Source organism: Heteronotia binoei, chromosome 17, assembly GCF_032191835.1.
Source record: "Heteronotia binoei isolate CCM8104 ecotype False Entrance Well chromosome 17, APGP_CSIRO_Hbin_v1, whole genome shotgun sequence".
Classification (NCBI taxonomy): Eukaryota; Metazoa; Chordata; class Lepidosauria; order Squamata; family Gekkonidae; genus Heteronotia; species Heteronotia binoei.
The window spans coordinates 1,639,826-1,662,930 of NC_083239.1; the positions used below are offsets into that span (position 1 = coordinate 1,639,826).

The 23,105-nt window shown below is 43.3% G+C and overlaps 1 protein-coding gene across 4 annotated transcripts in view; it reads left to right on the plus strand.

Annotated features, from left to right (window-relative positions):
- The window catches only part of UPF2 (UPF2 regulator of nonsense mediated mRNA decay), a 106,992-nt gene that overhangs the window by 17,714 nt on the left and 66,173 nt on the right, over positions 1 to 23,105 (plus strand). For 2 of the 4 annotated variants that reach the window (XM_060258258.1, XM_060258259.1), the window contains exons 4-7: positions 4,705 to 4,865; positions 5,870 to 6,067; positions 15,369 to 15,518; positions 17,665 to 17,727. In XM_060258258.1, the coding sequence (XP_060114241.1) occupies positions 4,705 to 4,865; positions 5,870 to 6,067; positions 15,369 to 15,518; positions 17,665 to 17,727 (572 nt within the window). The remainder of the gene's footprint in view (positions 1 to 4,704; positions 4,866 to 5,869; positions 6,068 to 15,368; positions 15,519 to 17,664; positions 17,728 to 23,105) is intronic. The other 2 variants (XM_060258260.1, XM_060258261.1) reach the window with 1 other exon arrangement.

Here is a 23,105-nt window from a genome sequence, read left to right on the forward strand (position 1 = left end):
TTAACATGTAATATACATATAGTTTGCCATGAGGAGAAAAATACATTAAAATATAGTGGGAGATGGGTTCAGTATATGTAATGGGATAAACAACCAGTATCCCTATTTGAGCATGTCTATACAGCTAAAAGAGAAATACATTGGATAGTGATGTTCTTGTCCACCTAATTTACTTTTTAGCATGTAAACATCATTCTAGTTTGCCATAAAAAGGGGGGGGGGGAGAAAATATAGTGAAAATGGGTAAAATATATGTAATGAGATAAACAGCCAATATCCCTATTTTGAGTATGTCAGTATGGTTAAGTAAGCTAGTGTGAGTCAAATGGAGAAAAGAATCACGGTGCACTGCATTTGATTCTTAAGGGGTTTATACAGAAGAATGGTGTGTGGAATGGGATTGGAACGGGGGAAGTCATGTGACCCAAGAGGTTAGGAAATGGGGGTGGAGGAAAGAAAGGATGAATATGCTATGGATGGACAATGAAATTGGAAGACAGAAAGTATACCTAATTAAAGCAAAAACTTTCAAAAGAAACAATGATCAGGGCTCTGAATCTGGAATGTCTTACTCTGCATTTGCATAAATGCTCAGTAGGTAAGATGGCTCCTAAGAGCAGCCCAAAGTGTGGGCTACTGGTGATGTTTGTTTGGGTCTCCACTTGTCAGTGAAGCGTTTGGTGATCATCAGAGCCAAAATAGGTGTCTTTCTTCCCTGGTAGTGATCTTGATAATGAAACATGAGTGTAATTCTTCGCATAGCTGGGCTCCACTGTGTCTCTGTCAAAGTCCTACATGTTTTGTCTCATTTCTCTTGCATATATTGTGCCTTGTTGATAGTACACACATGCTTTGCTTGCAGCGGATGGACTGTTCTGTGCTTTTTGAGGTACACTTACGTAGTTTTCTTTAAAATTATGCGTGGGCAGGCATGTACCTAACGTAAAAGAACAACAGTCACCACAATGTAATCACAGCTACATCCAGTAATCAGAGTCAGTTCATAAGGGATCCAGCAACCTGACAATGTAACCGCAAATGTCCTCCCCTTACAATACCTTCTTTTCAAGAATTGCTGTAATCTTTCAAAACTAATTTTTTTAAAAAAAAGCTTCACAGGAAACTATTGAAAAGCCTCTTTCTGACAAGAACAAACCTTTCTTCTCTCTGTAGATTCTTAGGTTTGGTTTATCATTCTTACTAATGTTTTACCAGAAGCTTCACAAGAAACGGTTAAGGAGTCTCTGTCTCATCGGAACAAACCCTTCTCCTTTCTGTTGATTTTGAAATAGGGTTTGATGCTCTCTTTGTCAGTGAAATTTTAAAAATCAACAGAAAAGAAAAGGGTTTGTTCTGATGAGAAAGAAGCTCCTTAACAGTTCCTTGTGAAGCTAATTATTGACTATAGCTGTGGTACATAGAAGTTTTTCAGATAATTCCTTGCTATTGAGAATTCATTCTCAAGAAGATTGTGTACAATTTAATAGAGAATAATCACTGTGTACAAGGTCATAAGAACATCTTATGTGTGTGTAAGACAAATGTAAGAGCCTTTAAAATATATTAGATTTTATTTATTATGGTTACTGTTGTTCTTTTGCAGTTTATTCCACTGCCAATCTAACCTTGTTAATTTCAATGTACCTACATGAGACAAGTGAGAAAACATGCTTTCAGATATGCAGTTAAACTGTGTTGAGTAAAAATGTGCACAGACCACACTTGTTCTAGGCTCATGTTGGAGCCTTCCTCCCACGACATAATAATATTAGTTTGCTGCACAACTAAAATTCCATCCCCCGAAATGTTCCATTTCCGCCTTGCAAATGAGGATACTTTAACAGGTTTAATTTTAGTTTAGGATCTCAATTTATGGAAGAAACTGTAATTCTGGTGAAGCTGTATGTCATAGAAAACTGGGGTTAGTCTCACACTGCCCTTCCTGCCCTTCTGTACAAGAAGGGGAGGGGAGTCAGGTCATGTTTTGTGGCCCACTCTTACAGTACAGTGCTATCCACCATTACTACAGTATAAACCCCATTGATTTCAGTGGACAGACTAAAATAACAGTGCATCTGATTGCACTGCCAGTGTCTTAACTGTGATGCGGTTTAGATGTGGTTAGAAATTTTGTGTCCCCTGCCCCCTAGGATACAGAACAGCAACTGGAAATATGCATCATAGTGGCACAGTAGTATTGTTGATGCTAGTCAATTCCTGTGTAGAGGGAATCTAGGAAATTATATGCCTATTGACCTAACTGTTCTAGGTAAACTAGTAGATACTGACTTTGATGGACAGATGGCCTGATGCATTGTAGTTTGCCGCTACTGTATTTTGCAGTTCATAAAAATACAGATGATCCTTTCATCTCACACAGATAACAGAAAAATCTCACAACTAATAAAAATTAGAAAAGTCCCATCCTTGTGACAGTATAGGACAGCTTTGGTAGTAAATTAACAGGCATCTAGTTGTAAGCCCATTTCGTAGTAGATCTTCCTCAGACAGTATTCACAGTAGATCTTCAGAAATTCTCTCCCTCTTATTTACAACTCAGCTTTTACATAAGAAGTAAGCCAATCCATTAACATTTCTGTAATCAGGCACAAAGCCTTCTGCTCTAATACTTGCCGGCAAAACACTCTCTAAACATGCTGGCAACGTGTTTTGCTGGCACGTATTAGAGCGGAAGGTTTTGTGCCCTATTACGGAAACATGAATGGGCTGGCTTGCTTCTTGGTAAAAGCTGAGTTGTAAATCAGAGGGAGAGAATTCTGGGGAGCTAAAAACTTGCAGACTGTTTGGGTTGGTCTTAGTAAAAATGTAATATAATGTTGTGTTGAGCATTTTTCTGTGTCGCTCACACATATTGAACAAAGTCACCATTCACCCGGTTGACTGTGCCATATATTTCGAATTTCTTCAGTACCCCTACTTTGTTCCCATTTACTCTGTCACAAAGTCCTGTTGCTTCTCCTTAACACTGCAAGAACAGTCTGTTCCTGTGCTCACTTTTCTTAGCTAAAATACTTAGCTAAAATACTTGTTCGTACTGTGGCCATTTCTTGCATTTACTGTAACTTTGAGTCTTTGCTTTCCACTGTACTATCCCATTAATCTTTACTCCATTACAGGGCTCTGCTGCCAGCATCCTTTCTCTCTTGATCAGATCATGCCATGTTCTATCTTAAATCTCTGAACTGGCTGCAACCCCTTGCCGTATTCAGTATGGATTCCTTGTCCTTGCTTTCAGAGCTATCCATGAGTTTGTACTACCTTGTCTTTCTGCCCTTTCATACTCAGATGTTCTTCCCACTTTCCTCCTTCAACTCCACCATCCTTAGCAATGTCTTGAACCTGTGGTCTTCTGCCCACTAGTCAGGATCTTCATGTGGGTCGTGAGCCACTATAAAACTGCCTTTTGGGGGGGGGGTTTGCACACAAGCAGCAAGTGTGTTGCACCTCCTGTGACTTTGCACATGTGCTCAGAGTAGCCGCAGGATGGTGGGGTAGGTCATTTGGTGGTTTTGACCCTAGGGTTGTCCATTATATGGTACATCCCCTGGCACTTGGCTTATTTTTCTTGCTCCTGACTTTCTTGCTGTGCTGACCTTTGACCCAATGAGGTTATAACTCTATCTCATATTCCAGCTCAGTGGGTCCCTTTCTCAGCAGGTCCTGGAATGTGGAAAGACTGAAGTCTTAAACACTCGGTTCATTCTTTCTTGCTTTCCCTTAGGCAGAAAACTTCCCGATGCTGTCTTTTTCCATGGAAAATTTTCCACACCACATGTGTAAATATAGTATGTCTGCCTATAGGTTTCCGAACTGTTCTGCTGTAAATCAGTAGTGCTAGGTGATATCGGATATGAAATATGAATAAACCCCGCTGCTTGTACGTGGTCTGGACTTACACATGGTGTATTTGCCTTTTGCTAATGGTATTTAAATTTTGTTAATATTATTTAAATATTTAAGTTAGAATTGGAGAAAAAAAAAATTCTGGAAAACCTTCTGAATCAGATTTTTCCGGAGAACCAATAGCATAGCATATGTCTGGAAAGCTTTATTTAGAACATGTCTATAATGTTCATTTCTCCTTTTCTGTGAAGCCTTAGCTTTATCTCTTAATTTGTGTTCCCAACTAAAACCCATGTACAATCAGCAGCAGCAATACTCTTTGCTATTCTTGCCTCTCCTATTCTTCCAGTCCCTCAGTTGTCGACAGGTAGACTGTCCGCTCTTCAGAGCAGAGTCTTTGTATATTATAGAAACAACGTGGTTTTCTAGGCAGGAAGAACAGTGTACATTCTTTAAAAGTCACCATATACATAAGTAGTACTGGAACTAGAATTGAGTCCAGTACAACCTTAGAGACCAATAAGATTTTCAGAGTGTAAGCTTTCCTGAGTCAAAACTCCCTTCATCAAATATGAAGTAGTACTAATTATTAGAGAAGCAAATGTTCTTGGTTTGAAAAAAAGATTAACTTTGTTCTAAATGTTTTGTAGACAAATATTTATTGATGTGTAAAATTCTCCATTCCTTTTAGCTTGAAATCATGTGATTCTTAGAGATGTTTAAAAAAACCCCTAGAGCTTTAATAGCTGACTTAATTAGAAAAGTTATTAGATTGGATTAAATAGAAAATGTTTTTGTATTTCCCACCCTCTTTCCCTTGGTTCCCTGCACTTTTCCCAGACGTATTCTGCACTCTAAAGGGGAGCTGAGTGAAGACCGGCACAAGCAGTATGAAGAATTTGCCCTGTCGTATCAGAAGTTGCTGGCAAACTCTCAGTCTTTAGCTGATCTCCTGGATGAAAATATGCCTGATCTTCCCCAGGACAAACCTGTACCAGAAGGTATGGAATCGTCTAAGACTGGCAAGCAGAGGCAGGGTTTTCGGTTTGAAAGCCATTGGCGAATTTTATTTGTTTAGAGGACTTACGCGTGACCTTTTGCATTTACTTCTAGATCAGAACAAAGTAAGAACAAATAAAGGCAATCAAGTCAGTAATAAAACCATTCTAGCAGCCAAAACCCAACAGCACAGCTGAACAGTCCAAACCAGAATAATCACAAAATACAACAGAATATTTGCCATGATATCTATACTGAGCTAAGCAACTAAAAAGTATAGAATTCTCATTTGAAAGCCTGGGCAAATGAGTCTTTTGACCTGGCTTCTGGCAGCAACAATGTAGGCTCCATGCAGGGTGCCACCACCAAAAAAGTCTTTAGTAACTGCCTGCTTTGTCCTTATGGGTGAGAGCTCCCAGGGCAGGGCTTGAGCTAAATATCTTAATTAATGAGCAGGACTGTTTGAGAAGAACTGTTCTTTCTGATGCCTTGGTCCGAGGTCCACTAGCGCTTTAAAGATCAGCACCAGCACTTTCCCAGTCTGCTTCTAGGTATAGTTCAGCTGGTGCCAATCTTTCGGGCAGGGGTAATAGGGGTTCTGTTGCCAACCACCAGCTTTGTTTGACCTAATCCAAGTTTCTGGTCATGTCTCAGAACACACTGAAGATTCATGTTCATTTAGGATTTCAAATGCCCTGCAGAAAAAATATCCTGTCCCTTTATATTAAGCCATATTTCTCCAAGCCATTTGGCAACGTTGTATTCACTAGATGTTAAGACAAGGTAAGCAACTCTTTCTTTGGATGGAGTTTTATTTCTCCCTATCTCTCAATTCCTGCTGACGAATACATTCTCCCTTCATCCGGCAAGCCATCTTGAAGTTGGTCCGTGTTCTACTTAGTAGCAACTGGGGGCTTAGGCTTGAGAGAAAGTTGTGGATGATGAAAAACATGCTAACAACTTATTAAGTTGATGATCTATTTTTTTTTATATCTTATGATTCCAGAACACGGGCCTGGTATTGACATTTTTACTCCCGGCAAGCCTGGTGAATATGACTTAGAGGGGGGCATCTGGGAGGATGAAGATGCTCGAAACTTCTATGAGAACCTTATTGATTTAAAGGCGTTTGTACCAGCTATCTTGTTCAAAGATAATGAAAGATGTTCACAGAATAAGGATACCAGTAAAGATGACTCTAGAGGTAAGATATTGTGGCATTTCTTCTCTTAAAACTTGGGGTAGAGAGAGCAGAGGGTTTACTTGTATGCAAGCTCTGTATCATGAATACATTTTTAAAACAGTGGCACGAGCCCTATGTAGAATAAACAGGCTGTGTTTGATGTAAATGTGCTGTTCTCATCGAGTTTATTAAAGCTGGCTAAGTGAGAAGTCTTTAAACATGTAAAAATCCATTTTCCCCATTTTAAATCCAGCTTACTTTGACTTGAAATTTACAGTGCAGTCCCTCAGGGAGATAAATTAGATTGCGAAGTGGAGGCACTTGCTGAAGGTAAACGCTGTCCTGGTTGTGGTTCAAAATGAGCATTTGGTTAAGTATGAAGATCTGATCATGTGTGATACTACCAGTTGTCACCCTTGCCTTAAAAATCCATTGCCTAGTATAGGTTCACTAGTAGTTTAACATTGTAGTCCTATGTACACTTACTCGTAGGAAATCTCCATTATATAATGGGACTTACTGCTGAGTAAACATTATTTGTGCTGTTTACCAAAACTGTATTTCCACATTTGGAGAGCTACATGTCCTCTAATGCACCCCCACTAAAAAATTCTGTATGTAGAAATCTGTATAGGAGGAAATAAATGGTTTCAGATGGTTTTGGTGGATGCTGAATCATTCTGTAAGAAAATAAATGGAGACTCAAAGCTTTTAGTGCAGCTGGTTGTCCGTGCACAATATTATTGTCCTTTCTGCTGTCGTCTCAGATTACCGTTCAGTTATTATTAGGGATGGGCACGAACTGGGAAAATGGAGGTTTGTGGGGTCTCAGGAACCTTTCGGTTTAATAAACTATTTAACAAACTAAACTGTGGCATGGCATGGCTGGCAAAAGCCATTTAAAGGGTTCCCTTTAAATGGCTTTCATAAGCCATTCTGCTGCCGGCGGTGTAATTCACTAGTGAATTCAGAAGGCGTTAAATGCCTTCTGAGTTCACTTGTGAGTTGCAGCGGGGGTGGCTTGCAAAAAACCATTTAAAGGGATCCTTTTAAATGGTTTTTGCAAGCCGTCACCACTGCGGTGCTACTGACTACAGCGCTGAGTCATGCTGCCACTGCAGCATGGCTTGGAGAAGATTTAAAGGGATTGCAGTCTCCTTAAATGTCTTCTCCGAGTCCCACTGCCAGCGCCAGCATGTTTGCTCACACAAACCTCCCAAAGCCACCAGGGAGGTTCATGGAGGCAGGATGGCATGAACTGAGGTTTGCGAACCATAAATGGGGCCCAGTTTGTGATGGGTTTTGGTTTGTGCCTGTCCTTGGTTCTTACTTCCCCCCTTCCTGTTGTCTCTGCCTTCCTCAGTTTTCTCTGCTCACTGAGCCTCAAACCTCTTGTTTCCTTCCTCATACCTTCACCTGCTTTTGTATCTGCTTCAGTTACTCTGTGAGGAAGTGGCTGCTCTTTGCAGCACATTGGGCAGCTTTCTCTTAAGTAAATCTCCCAGTGAGTGAGGAAGCCAGCCTGCTATAGGATAGATATATTGGAAAATAATCCAGAAACTCAAGAGTGTTTCTTCTCTACATTCTCTTTGAAAACATCATGCTTCAAGTTGTTCCCAGTTCCTGGAAAATATAATAATAATAATAATAATTAATAAATAATAATAATATTTTATTTATATCCCGCCCTCCCCGCCAAAGCAGGCTTAGGGTGGCTAACAACATAATCAGTTTGTACAATGAGTTATACAACAAATTTTAAAATCAACATTCAACTTAAAACATTCCAATTTAAAATTAACATTTCTGGTGCTATTCTATTAGATGCAAGTATGTATGATGGCGGAATCACTTAGGACGAGTCCATCAGTCATTCAGTCAGGTAAAGGCCATCCTAAAGAGGAAGGTCTTGCAGGCCCTGCGGAACTGTTCAAGGCTTCGCAGGGCCCGCACTTCTTCCGGGAGCGGGTTCCATAGGTGTGGAGCTGCAATGGAGAACTGGGAGATGGGGTTATGTTGAACAAGTTCAGTCATAGATTCAGGTGGGTTAGTCATGCAGGTCTGAAGCATAGAACGAAGTTTGAAACCATTGGCACCTTTAAGACCAACTTTAAGACCAGCCGGGACTCTGACAGCCTCCCCCCCCCGCCCCCCCGGACCTCCCTGTGTCCTGGAGCCACCCCACAGCACAAACTCAGGCTGGCTCACCAGACGTTCCCAGGAGGCCCGGCGGAAGATGCCAGATGTGGCAGCGACATTGATTAGACCCCACTAACCGTGGGGCAGCCCACCAACGCAGGAGATGTCCGGAAGGAGGGGCGGGCCTGGCCAAGCACCTGGGGAACATGTCCAAGCACCACTGCGGGGGGAGTTGGCAGGAGTCTGGGCCTGAGTGAAGCGATACCATCACTTCACATGACCTGGACACTAAACTTCTGTTGATACGGCCCAGAATTGCATTTGCTGTTCTAGCTACTGCATTACACTGCTGACTCATGTTCAGTGTATGGCTCACTAAGACTCCTAGATCCTTTTTGCACATACTACTGCCAAGTCTCCCACATCCTATAATGATGCAATGGATTTTCCTACCTAAATGCAAAACTTTATGTTTATTGCCATTAAAATTCATTTTAGTTGTTTTAGCCCAGTTTTCCAGCCAGTCAGGATCATCTTGTATCCTGACTCTGTCTTCTACTGTATTTGCTACCCCTCCCAATTTAGTATCATCTGCAAATTTAATAAGCATTCCCTCTATTCCTTCATCTGAATAATTTATAAAGATATTGAAAAAAACAGGTCCCAGGATAGATCCTCGAGGCATGCCTAAAGCGAGGGGGAAGGCACTCCACCCACCCAGTTTCTTCTTTACTGCCGTTCGGGATATACCTAACTCATTGCGTCTGCTCAACTTTATTGCGATCTTCTCCGTTTTTCGACTTTTCCTCGACTTTTCGTCTCCTTCTCTTCGCCGACTGGTATTGTTACAAAAAAAAAGACTTTATTTTCTCTACTATTTCCCTCCCCCACCCCCCCTCCCCAGGCGTATGGAAGGGAAAGACTCCAAAACAACATTCAAAAAGTGTACCCGGTGTGGGACCAAAATTCCCTCGACCGACGGGCATTCTTTGTGTCTATTTTGTCTGGGGGAGGCCCACAGAATCTATACCTGTGTCCATTGCAGCTAGTTTGGGAAACAGGCCAGAAAAAATTGTGCAGCCAGACTGAAAAGCCACCTATTAGAGTCTTCGCTGCGGCCTGTAATGTCCCACGCTTCTGGATGCCAGAATTCTGCACCTTCCTTAACTCTGCAAAGGGACGTGGCTCAACCGGCAGCTTTCATGGCATCAGCTCCCAGTAAGCATAAGTCCAGAAAACACTCTAAGAAATCCGACGATTCCAAGAAGAAACATCGACTTGAATTGTCCTCCAAAAAGACCTCGGATTCAACATCTTCGACATCGAAACAGAAAACAGATCGTCAATCCCCGGACTCCAGGCCCTCCAACCATACCATGACTTCGACCTCGCATCTGGCATCCACCTTGACTTCGATGTCGAAGGCACCTACTGCTCCGGCGGAGCCCTCGACTCCCATCGAAGTCATAAATGGGGAGGGATGGTGGCTCAGTGGTAGAGCATCTGTTTGGTAAGCAGAAGTTCCCAGGTTCAATCCCTGGCATCTCCAACTAAAAGGGTCCAGGCAAATAGGCGTGAAAAACCTCAGCTTGAGACCCCGGGGAGCCACTGCCAGTCTGAGTAGACAATACTGACTTTGATGGACCGAGGGTCTGATTCAGTATAAGGCAGCTTCATATGTTCATATATATGTTCACATGACGAGGTCGTCCACATCCGATCCAGATCTCCTTCGGTCCATGAATCCCTACCAGAAAACATTCTGGACACTGAATCCTTGCACCTTCAAAGTCAGCGAGCTAATCTACTTGGAGCACACTCGTTCTGGGAGGTCTCAATGCTTCGCATTTTCCAGGACCTGACTGTCTCTCCACTGCACAGAGAGCCTTCCACACCCAAGGATCCGGCCACTCAAATTTATGTTGAATGGTCCCCACGCCAACGTAGGGATCGTTATTACTACTATAGTCCAACACACTCCAGGTCACCGTCTCCACGTAGACACCACCAATACTATAGATCACCATCTTGTGAAACCCATTGACCCCGGACCGTGAAGAACCATACCATCCTTGGTACCGTGATGTCATTTATCAACCCGGATACCGTGAGTCTTGATACCATGAGGAATCCTATTGACCTCTGTACCATGAGGACGTTTCATACTCTCGATTTCACGAAAGTATACCTCCTCACCGGCATTACAGTCAGGAGACAAAACCATTATCACCGGCCCGGTCTACATCGGCCTTTTCGGCCACTTCGAAGCAACAGATAACTCAACCTGACCAACCTACCATTCCGAGTAAGCCTATATCGATACCCACCAAGCCCACATACATGACTCCCATGGGTGCGCCAGAAGATTCCGAGGCTGAGCATTCAGACTCTTCTCAATCACCGGCGTCTGCACCAGCATCACCTGTCTCTGACATTACCAAACCAGCCGATCTCTCACCATCTGAAGGATCCAAAGCTTATTTAGACCTACTTACCAATATGGCTAATACGCTTAACATAAAACTCACTACTGACCTGCCAAGAGTATCAGACGTAGTCCATGATTTAGTCCATGCGGATCTACCTGCAGGCTCCTTCCTTCCAGTGCTCCCTCTTCACCTAGAAGGTTTAAAAGATGCTTGGGATAAGCCCACATCAGTTCCACCTACGTCAAAAAGGATCGAGTCCTTATATAAAATTCATGCTCCAGATTCTAAATTTCTATTTAATCATCCCGCACCTAACTCCATGATTGTGCATTCTTCATCCAAGTCCAAGCAAACATGTCACCCTGTTCCACCTGAGGAGGAAAAGAAGTTAGACACCTTAGGGAGAAAAATTTACTCCCTTTCTACTGCTACCTCCAAAAGTCATAATTATTTAGCATATTTTTCTGCTTACACCTTTAATCTGACATCCCAGCTTACTACAATGGTCCCTTCTCTACCTGACTGCACAGAAACAAGCATCACATATTATACAAGAGCTTTCCCGAGTCAGCAAGCAGTAAATTAATTCTGTTCATCATGCTGTTGCTTGCTCATCCAGAACCATGACCACATCCATCGCCTTACGACGTCATGCCTGGCTCCGTTCCTCCTCATTGCAGCCAGACATCAAATTTGAAATTGAAGGTTTGCCCTTCGACGGTCAGGGTCTGTTCAATACCACAACTGACGACATCTTGACCACTGTTGACGACAGTAGAAAAAGGGCTAGGAGGTTGGGAGTCAATCAACAACAGTCTCAGTCTGGAAGCCATCTTATTACAAACGTCCTTGCTTTCCTCGACAAGCTGATTTCTGGAAACGCAAGGCTCCACCAGCTAAACAACCCTTCCATCAAAGGCCGCATGCACAAACCACAAAAAAGACAACTCCGGCTTCAAAACAGTCTCTTTGACTCCCTAATATCACCTATCCGCCTACCACAACACCCACCGACACCACCAGATTGCGTCCATTCTACCCCATGTGGGAGGCAATAACATCGGACTCCTGGGTCCTGGCGATCATTTAGAGGTTACACCATAGAGTTCGATTCGCCCCCAAGGCTCCATCGATTCATACGTACTCCCCCTTCCCTTCCTCTTCAGAAGAGATCTCCACCTTGCTGGACAAGGCAGCCATAGAACCAGTTCCACCGAAATTCCATCACACAGGGTTCTACTCTCGATACTTCCTGGTTCTAAAGAGAGACGAGGGACAACACCCAATCCTGGATCTTCGCAAGCTCAATCGCCATATTCTATACAAGAAATTCCACATGATCACCCCACAGTTTATTCTACCACTGATTCCGAAAGATGCTTGGATGGCGTTGATAGACCTTCAAGACGCCTATTTCTACCTTACCATCAACCATCACCACAGAAGATTCTTGAGGTTTGCCGTCGGGGACCAACACTACCAGTTCTGCTCCTTCCCCTTCGGCTTGTCGACTGCACCAAGCATCTTCACAAAATGCATGGCAGTGGTAGCAGTGACATTCCGTCAACAAAAAATTTCCGTATACCCTTACATAGATGACTGGCTCGTTGTGGCTCAATCCAGAGAGCAACTCCAAAAAGCCATCTCTACCACTCTGGATCTCCTATCTTCGCCGGGTCTTCAGGTCAACCTGACAAAGTCCAATCTGACCTCTACACAGGACATTCAGGTTCATAGGGGCACACTTATCAACACTATCGCATAAGACCTACCTCCCTGCAGACAGGGTTCACCACATTCAGTCTCTGGCAGCTGCCATCGTAATGCACCCTACCCAAACAGCCTTCATCTTCCAATGCATGTTGGGTCTCATGGCGGCCACAACTTCTGTCCTGTGCTTTGCAAGACTCTGCATGCGTCCTCTGCAACTATGGTTCGTCTGGACATTCCACCTGCATCGACAACACCAAATGACCCTACTCACTGTTCCAAACCACATTCTTCTAACTCTAAAATGGTGGAAGATGGAATGTCATCTTCTAACTGGAATGCCGTTCATATGGTCACCCCCGTCAGCCATCGTCACAACCGATGCCTCGAGGTGGGTTTGGGGAGCTCACCTTTGGACACTAACGGTACAAGGGCAGTGGACAGCCTATGAGAAATCCCTTCACATCAACTGTCTGGAACTCTTGGTGGTTCACAGAGCTCTCAAGTCATTCCTGACATCCCTTCAGGGTCAGAATATCCAGGTCACTTCAGACAATGTAGCGACCGTATTTTATATCAATCGTCAGGGAGGCACCGCTTCTGTCTGCCTTTTCAGGAGAGCCTTGTCCCTATAGCATTGGAGCATTGCTCACAACATATTCCTTACAGCCGTACATCTGCCGGTAATCCAAAATGTTCAAGCAGAGGCACTAAGCCGCCACCTTGTGAACGACCACAAGTGGTCCCTCAACCGTCGTTATCTTGGGACAGTCTTTGGGATGTTCCGACCATAGATGTCTTTGCCTCTCCGGAAAATGCTCAATGCCCTCGTTTTTACACTTGGGGCCCTCCATCCATGCTATCCGCGGGAGATGCTTTTCTCCACTCATGGTCGGGCCCACTACACTACCTGTTCCCTCCTATTCCACTGATAATGAGAACACTACAGAAAATCCAACTGGATCAGACCAACTGTATCCTTATAACTCCCTGGTGGCCCTGTCAACCATGGTTCACTACCCTCCTCCTTCTTTCAAACAGTGTATTCCATCGTTTTCCTCAAGTTTGAGACCTAATCTCTCAACAGGACGGCAAAGTCCTGCATCATGACCCGGGACTTCTGCGACTGACTGCCTAGAGAATCAGTTTCTGAATTTCCCTTCAGAGGTCAGACATGTTCTGCTTAATGTCAGAAAACCTTCCACTAGAAGATCCTACTCTCGAAAGTGGAAACGTTTCTCAGCGTACGCTGCCCTGCACAATTTTCTCCCTGAACCATCATCTATAGCTCAGATTCTGACTTACACTTTATCTCTTTCTAACTCAGGCCTAACCTATTCTTCTTTAAAAGTTCATTTGGTTGCCATCTCAGCCTTCCATTCACACATTGAATGATGCACCGTCTTCTCTCACTCCACAACAAAAGCCTTTCTAAAAGGCATTTTACATCTTCAACCTCCAGTTCGTCAACTACATCCCACATGGAGCTTGTCTCTGGTGCTGAGCCAGTTAATGAAACCTCCCTTTGAACCGATGGCGTCCATTTCACTGCATCTCTTGTCACGGAAGATGGCATTGTTGGTCACACTCACATCTGGCAAAAGAGTCAGTGACATTTGTGCTTTTCGGACAGATCCTCCATACACTATTTTCCACCATGATAGAGTAATCTTACGCCCTGACCCTGCTTTTCTGCCAAAAGTTGTCTCGCCGTATCACCTGGGGAAGTCAACCACTCTCCCTTCCTTCTTTCAAAAACCTAGTGACGCCGGTCAACGGGCCCTACACAACCTTGACGTACGTAGAGCCCTCGCTTTCTGCATTGAAAGGACACATCCCTTCCGTAACGGCCCTAGACTTTTTGTGGCATACGGAACTCATAAGCAGGGACATAAAATCTCAACACAGAGGCTTTCAAAATGGATTGTGGCTGCCATTACCTTATGCTACCAATTAGCTAAACAGCCCGTACCTGAACGATTACGAGCTCACTCCACTTGAGCCGTCTCCACGTTATCAGCCTTCTGTAGAGGTGTACCGATAGAGAACATCTGTGTCGCTGCGTTCTGGTCTTCTCCATCTACATTTGCCACACACTATGCATTAGACGTTCATGCTCGGCATGATGTATCCTTTGGGCAGGCCGTACTTCGTTCCATTTTTGACTGATGCCTCTAGTCTTCTGCCCTGTAAGTACAATACTTCTCTTTCTTATATGCATGTTTAACATATATTCTATTACAGAACCAGCACCCGCCTCCGTGCACGTCAGCTTACCAGTCACTCATGTGTGGGACTGCACAGAGACCACGATGAAGATAAACAAGTTGCTTACCTGTAACTGATGATCTTCGAGTGGTCATCTGTGCAGTCACACACGCCCACCCAGTCTTCCCCACTGCTGGTTTATGCTCTACTTTATTTATCTTTCTCTATACAGCGGCTAGAAGAAACTGGGTGGGTGGAGCACCTTCCCCCTCGCTCTAGTCATGCACAGTGGATGCCTGCTCCGTGGGCGAAGAGGGAATGTGCGCCAAAATAAACGCCTAAGCTAGCTTTGAATTCTCTGAGGTCGGGTTCGTTCCAGGCGGAAAACCCATGTGTGTGACTGCACAGATGACCACTCAAAGATCATCAGTTACAGGTAAGCAACCTGTTTTTGTCACTTCTCTCCAAGAGGTTGAGGAACCTCTGCTTTCAGTGCGATACACCTAACAGTAACAGGATCCAACCCACATTTTACCAATTTGTTAACAAGTGTATTATGTGGAAACTTATCAAAAGCCTTTGTGAAATCAAGATAAATTACGTCTACATTGCTGCTTTTCTATTCCTTCTGTGAAAAACAAAGAATACCCACACTTTATTTTTCTTATAGAAGTGGGGAGTGCATGAGACATCCTGGAATATGAGGAAGTTTAAAAGCTGCAAAGAGCAATCAAATTAAATACCAGATACAGTGAACTGCTTTTGAATAAGTAAAATCTATAGAGGCTGAAGGGCAAGCAATAGAAGAAATTATGAATTCTGTTGTTTTGAAACAGAGTTGAAAGAAATTAAAGATAACAAAGATGTGTCTGCTAGTGAAGATTTGGAGTTGGACCTTGAAAATCTGGATATTAATGATGATCCCCTTGAGTTGGAGTGTGGAGATGAAGCAGAAGATCTTGCAAAGAAGCTTCTCGACGAGCAAGGTAAAAATAGAAATATATATATATATATAGTCTGTTTTGAGTTTATTGCTAATCTGAATCTTGACGGCATGCATAATCTTTCACAATGCGTACTGCACTGTTGCATGTGCTGCTGGTAACACTAACTCATTTGGGGAGTGCACATACAGTAGTTGTTCTAGCTGCTCTGTTGCACAGTCTCTGCAGTTAGCGTCTCCCTATGCCATATGCCACTGGTAGGAAAGGAGTGGTGTTCACTACTGTTGCCATATGCTTTCAGGGATACTTTTTTCTGTAACTTGATTGCACCCCTCCCCCCCTGAAAGCAGAAACACTGCTGCCAAGGGTTCACTGATAATAATAACATGAAGGTAATGTGCGCTTACTCCTTCCTCTGCTACTATTTGGTTGTGCATGTGAGACTGGAAGACAGTGGCATAACTTATTTTCTCAATTCTGTTAAATTGATATAAGGTTTTCCATTGAGAAGATAAAAGCGTTCTTATTGCCAAATGTATGGTGATATATTGGGGTGTTTGCAGTAATACCTATTTTTGATATTAAAAAAGCTTTGGGTGTCTTTGAACTGACCCCACGTTTTGCTGTTGAGGTAACCATCTGGTGGTAACAACGGAGTTTCAAAGTTCAGCAGTCTGTACGTGTGATCCAGGTGGGCAGCTGTGTTGGTCTGAAGCAGTAGAACAGATGTTGAGTTCAGTTGCACCTTTAAGACCAACATAAGTTTATTCGAGGTATGCAAAACATGTATCTGAGGAAGTATGGCTGCACACGAAAGCTCAAACTTTTGTGGATCTTAAAGGTGCCACTGGAGTCAAAATTTAGTCTCCTTGTGTGTGAGAGCAGGACCCTTCATACCCCAACCCATGATGTAATGTTTGCCTTGAATGAAGTCGGGCATTTCAGTCACTGCCGATTATTCTCAAACCCACTGTTAAGGTTTCTGGTGTTCATACATAGTTGGAGGATAGCGTCCAAATGACAGTCAAGCTAGATGAGTCCATGGGAGACGCCTGATTTTGAAAAATTTGCCAGATTACCTTGACTGCACATTTTCTTTCGCTCTGACTTACCTCACAAGGTTATACGTGTGGGAATAAAATGGAGGAAGGGAGAACAGCGTTGTAAGCTTCTCTGGGACCCTTGCTGGGGAGGAAAATGGGGTATAAATGAAACAAAACAATACAAAAAATTTCTGATTTTTAAATGCCTCTGCTTGAGATGAGTCTATTCACCACTTTGGTTCCTCCCGGGGTTGCTTCCTGTTTGAACGGTCTCATTTCAGTTATCTGGCCACTGTGTGGACTCACTCATTTGCAGTGGCATTTCTAATGTTACAAAATGTCGCCTTTGTGAGGCATGAGGAGAACCCTGTACTACTGGCCTTTTGCAAGAAATGCAAAGCTGTCCGTTTTAGGTGGGTATTTGGAAGCTATTGGTTTGATTTACTGGTGGATGAGGGCTTTTTGTAAACTGCTGTGATTGATGAGAAAGGTAGCATATAAATATTTTCATAAAAGATGGGGCGAGCACTACAGGGGAGAAACATCTAGGTACACTGTTGTATCTATCCAAAATTGCAAACAGATACCAAAAATGTTGTGGAACGTGTATATTTAGGCTGTTCTTTAAAAAGTGTACATTATGAGAAATGACTTAGATGTTCATTTCTCTGCTTCTCTCTCCAGTGTGAGAGTAAACTAAACTAAATGTTGTACAGGATTTCCCTGAGGCATATGTTGTTTTTTTACACAGCCTATTGATAATAGTTAGCATCAGGGCTCTTTTTCTAGCAGGAGCTCCTTTGCATATTAGGCCACGCCCCCTGATGTAGCCAATCCTCCTGGAGCTTACAGTATTAAGAGCTCTCTAAACTCTTGGAGGATTGGCCACATCAGGGAGGCGTGGCTTAATATGCAGAGGAGCTCCTGCTAGAAAAAGAGCCCTGGTTATCATAGAATATTATAAATATGTTTAATGCCAAATTTGTAGTATGAGAGGGAGAGTGATTGGTCTCAGGGAAGAAATTGAATATAAAGGGAAAAAGCAATTTTTACCAGGTTTTTTCATTTAAAAAAGGGTTTGTTTCTGTGCCATGTTTTCTTATGGGTATATTTAAATCTTTTCATTTTATTTTTAATGTGATCAGGCAAGAAACAGGGAGCAGATAGCACCGGAGCTGACAATAGTGACGGAAAGCAAGCTGCAAGAAGTGAGTTTTGAGGTGATGTCTTGAAGGAATTCAGGATGTATGACATAGATAAGCTCTCAAGTGGTAGAGAGTAGTTAGTTCCAGGAAGAACTAGTGTCAAATGATCAAAAAGTGGAGGGAAATATTTGTTTTCTATACAATTTAACATAGGATCAAAATACTTAAGATTAGGGATGGGCATAAATTGGCTGACGAACCAAAGTTCATCACGAATTTTGGCCTGTTTAGGGTTTGCAAACCAGAGTTCGTGAACTGAAGAACTGGAATGAACTACTGTGAATTTTGGTGCAATTCATGGTGCTTCATGACGGTTCATTCACAAGAAAAAATGTGATTTAGCAGTGACCTTAATCAATTCACAAAAAACAGCTGAGCATTTGGGAGCTCCCTGCCATCCAGCTGTTTGGCTTAAATGATACATAGCCATTTAAATTAAGCTGCTCACAGCAGCTTTCTGGGAGCAGAAAAGGGGTTTATAAGCCACAGGGAGCAGAAAGTGTGTAAATGGGTGAAATGCCTTCCTGGGGGGACTTCATCACCATCGCTGACAGCCAGCAGAAAGGTGGAAGGGAAATCCCTTCCCGTGAGATCCCCCGTCCCTTTCTGCTGCCCATGGCCAGGAGAAAATTGGAAGGAGAAGCCATTTTGGGGAGATTCCCTCCCTTTCGACTGGCAGCGGCTCACCACAACCAGGAGAAAAGCATAAGGGAAAAGCATAAGGCTGTGGTTCATAATAACAGGAAAGGTGGAATGGAAGTCCAGGGGATTCCCCGGTTTCTGATGGCCTTGGCTTGCTGCATCCTGAAGAAAGGTGGAAGAGATTCCCCCCTCCCAGGATTTGCAGGGCCACAAACTGAACAAACTGGTTCGATTCGTAAATAAGCTTTTCGTTTTGGGATTCGGTAAGCAGTTCAGCCATGAACTGAATCACATTTTCCCAGTTTGTGCCCATCCATACTTATGACCATGTGTTTTCACACTTAGTTTTCCTCTTGAAGTGGACGATTAAAGAAAATTACTTGGGTGCTGTAATTAATGAAAAGTGTGATTTAGCTGTGACCTCAATCAGTTCTGTAGGTGACATTGCAGAATTTGAGAGTGCCAGATGTATATTTGAATTAATACTTCTTGAGTTGCATTTAGAAACCAGTACAGTCGCTAAGTAAAACAAGGCATGTGAAAGTTTTAGTACTTCTGGGGGGAGGAGACCTATTGTCTGCACAGTGCTTTCAGTTTCACCTATTGGACCACAAAACTCTGCATGCTTTTAAACCTCCCAAAGCTCATCTGACAGAAACCCGGGTGGTGGTGACTGCCTTAAAATTCTGGTAGCTTATTATTGGGTTACAAACCGTCCAGGAATTCAAAGATGGTAAAGGCTTTCTGTTGACACTGTGATATTGTTGCTAATGTCTCAGCCAGTGAGGAATTTGAAAATAATTTGATCACAATGTTCGTTGGATTCTTTTTCTTGCATTATATTTAACACATTAAGTGATTCTGAATTGTGACTGCAAAATGTTGCTGGAGTCGAGCACAATACCAGGAACAAGACTGTGCTCTTTGGTGGAGACGGACGCTGTTGGTGATGATAATAAATTTTGGCTGGCTGTAGAACTTATGTCCTATCCCAAAACTTGTGTTTTAAATAGGTGAATTCCGCATTTAGATTTTCATCTATTTAGTAATTATTTGAAGAATTTCTGTCGTGTTCTTAGTCTGAATAGACTGTGTTGATTTTCACAATAAGATAACTTTGTGAATAAGAGAGTTAGTTCTTTCTGAGGATACGATAACACTGTTGTTTGTTTTTTTGATTTGTATATCCTGCCCTCCCAACAAGTAGGTTCAGGGCGGGTCACAACACTACAAAACCTTTAGAACAGTTATAATAATAAATGATTAACACAATAATTAACACTAACACATGCAATAAAACTAGCCGCCCTTCCCTTTTTCTTGTACAGTAGGAAACCTGGCTGATATGAACATTTCTGTAGATGAAAGGATTGGCTGTTGCACAAACTTGTCATAAGGGCAGATTGCCGTACCTGAGTGATTTCTGCATTCTCTTCCTTCCTCACCATTGGGCAGCACGAGACTAAATTTGGAAGCCTTTACTCTGACTGGACAGTACTGCTTCTGTTAGTGTAGAAGTAAACAGATGCTTATAAAACTTTACTTGGACTGAACTGTTCACAATGTGTTCCAGAATATACACTATGCACAGTTGAGGAATGCTTAATTGAGTTTCCCTGGCGGCAAGGAGAACCTAACGTGGTATCTGTGGGGAGGCCAACCTAAAAGGACACCAGCTGTTTCGTTATCTGACAAAGAGAGCTTTGGCTCTTGAAAACGTTTGCCCCAAATGTCTTGTTGGTCTCTAAGGTGCTACTGGACATGAATCTAGCACTTCTCTCCTTTTCAGCCAGCTTTAATTTGTACTCTGCCCTTTCCCATGAGTAGGCTCAGGGTGGTTTACAGTATATAAACCCATCTAACAATAAATGCAATAAAATGAATAAAGGTAAAGGTAGTCCCCTGTGCAAGCACCAGTCGTTTCCTATTCTGGGGTGACGTTGCTTTCACAACGTTTTCACTGCAGACTTTTTAGGGGGTGGTCTGCAGTGCCAAAACGAATAGACAATAAAAAAATAACAGAGAAAAATAAGTACCCTTGGAAAATCCCATGTTCATAGGGTTGCCAATCCCCAGGTGGGGGCAGGGGATTCCCCGGTTTGGAGGCCCTCCCCCTGCTTCAGGGTCGTCAGAAAGCGGGGGGAGGGGAGGGAAATGTCTGCTGGGAACTCTATTATTCCCTATGGAGATTTATTGCCATAGAAAATCATGGAGAATTGATCTGCGGGTATCTGGGGCTCCGGGGGGGGGCGCTGTTTTGGGGGGTAGAGGCACCAAATTTTCAGTATAGCATCTAGTGCCTCTCCCCAAAATACCCCCCAAGTTTCAAAAAGATTGGACCAGGGGGTCCAATTCTATGAGCCCCAAAAGAAGGTGCCCCTATCCTTCATTATTTCCTATGGAAGGAACGCATTGAAAAGGTGTGCCGCCACTTTAAATGTGATGGCCAGAACTCCCTTTGGAGTTCAGTTATGCTTGTCACAGCCTTGATCTTGGCTCCACCCCTAATATCTCCTGGCTCCATCCCCCAAAGTCCCCAGATATTTCTTGAATTGGACTTGGCAACCCTTCATGTTCAGATAGTTTCTTAAACAGCAGGGCACGGGAAAAGGGCCATGAGCAGGTGAAGCCAGAATATTTGGATATTTGAATGTCCACCACCTCAGCCAAAAGCCTGGCAGAATAGCTCTGTTTTACAGGTCCCACAGAACTGTGGAAAGGTTCTGCAGGGCCCTGACCTTGAATGGGAGCATGTTCTGCCAGGCTGGGGCAAGAGCTGAAAAGGCCGTTGCCCTGGTTGAGGCTGCGCGGACATCCCTCGGCCAGAGATCACCAGGAGATGTTGATTAGAAGAGCAGAAAGCTCTCCAGAGTTCATGCGGGGAGAGGTAGCCCCTCAGGTATGATGGTCCCAGGCTGCATAGGGCTTTGAAGGTCAAAACCATAACCTTGAACCAGATCTGGGATTCAGTTAGCAGCCAATTCAGCTGGCACAGCAGTGGCTGAATGCACGCCTGTGTCCTCATCAGAAGACGTGCTGCTGCATTCTGCAGATATAATAATATAATAATAATAAATTTTATTTCTATCCCGCCCTCCCTGCCTAGGCGGCTCAGGGCGGCTAACAACATTTAAAACAATTAACATAGATAGATAAAACATTAAATTTAACAATTAAAATTTTTAAACATAAAAACCAGTCAATTAAATTAAATACATAATTCAAATTGCATGGCAGCAATAAAATTATTTTGGCGCTGGTTCTGCCAGTTTAAATGGTTCCATAATCGTATTATGGATGGCGGCTCTTTATTCAGGCTGAAGGGTAGCCCCACGTAGAGCGAGTTACAGTAATCCAGCCTGGAAGTGACCATTGCATGTAGCCAAGTCCCAAGAGGTGAAATAAGGAACCAATCGCAGGACAAGCTGAAGATGATAAAAGACTGATTGGGCAATCAAAGTGACATGGGCCTCCATAAAAAGAGAGGAGTCCAGCATCACCCTGAGACTCTTTGGTGTAGGTATGAGTGGTGCCCCACTGAACAACAACAACAACAACAACAAAATTTTATTTATATCCCGCCCTCCCCGCCGGGGCAGGCTCAGGGCGGCTAACAACACAATTCAAGTTTAGCTATACAGATAGATAAAATTACAGTTAAACAACATGAACATTTAATTAAAAATCTGCTTAAGTTTTAAAATTAAATTAAATTAAATTAATAAAAGTGCTAATGCTATGTTTACTTTATGTTTGCTTTTATGATGGCGGTTTCCTTAGCAATTTCCATTTTCATCAGCGAAAGCCAGTCGGAAGAGGAAGGTCTTGCAGGCCCTGCGGAACTGTTCAAGGTCCCGCAGGGCTCGCATTTCCTCTGGAAGTTGGTTCCATAGGCTCGGAGCTATAGAGGAGAAGGCCCGATTGCGGGTACATTGCAACTTCGCCTCTCTCGGTCCGGGAATAGTCAACAGGTTTTTCCCGGCTGACCTCAGTGCTCTCTGGGGTTCATATGGGGAGAGACGGTCCCTAAGGTAGACAGGTCCTCGACCATATAGGGCTTTAAAGGTAATGACCAGCACTTTGTAACGGACCCGGTATATAACTGGCAGCCTGAAGACTAGAAGCCTGATTCCTGTTCCCAGTCCCCCATGACTCAGGTACAGGACCTCCATCTTCATTGGATTCAATGTCAGCTGACTCTGCTGTATCCAGCCGTGGCCCCCAATTCCTGTCCAAAATACTCGAAGCAGAGTCTGTCTGTCCATCAACAGATAGAGTTGGGTGTCATCTGCATATTGATAGCAATCCAACCCAAACCAACCCAGACCAGCTGGGTGAGGCGATGCATGTAGATGTAAATAACGTCGGAGAGAGGATTGCCCCCTGTGGCACTTCTGTGTAGTTCTTCTGTGTAAAAGTCATTATAAAGCTTACTGCTAATAGGGAGTGATCATAGGTGATGAGTTACATTTTATTCAGTGAAGCTTACTCTCAGGAGAGTGTCCTTAGGACTGCAGTCATAATCACCTTATGCAAGGTGAGTAATGGGCTTCACGGTGTGACCTTTATTGTGGTGTTCAAGGGGCTGTCTCGAAGAGCAGCCTGAACAGGTGATAAGCGATGATACTGAGGCCACTAACATTGGAACAGAAAGATCCACAAGCATCATATCCTGCCCAGGTGCCTGTAGTACCGTCATTCCCTAAAACATATATGCTAACACCTTGACTTCCTCTGGA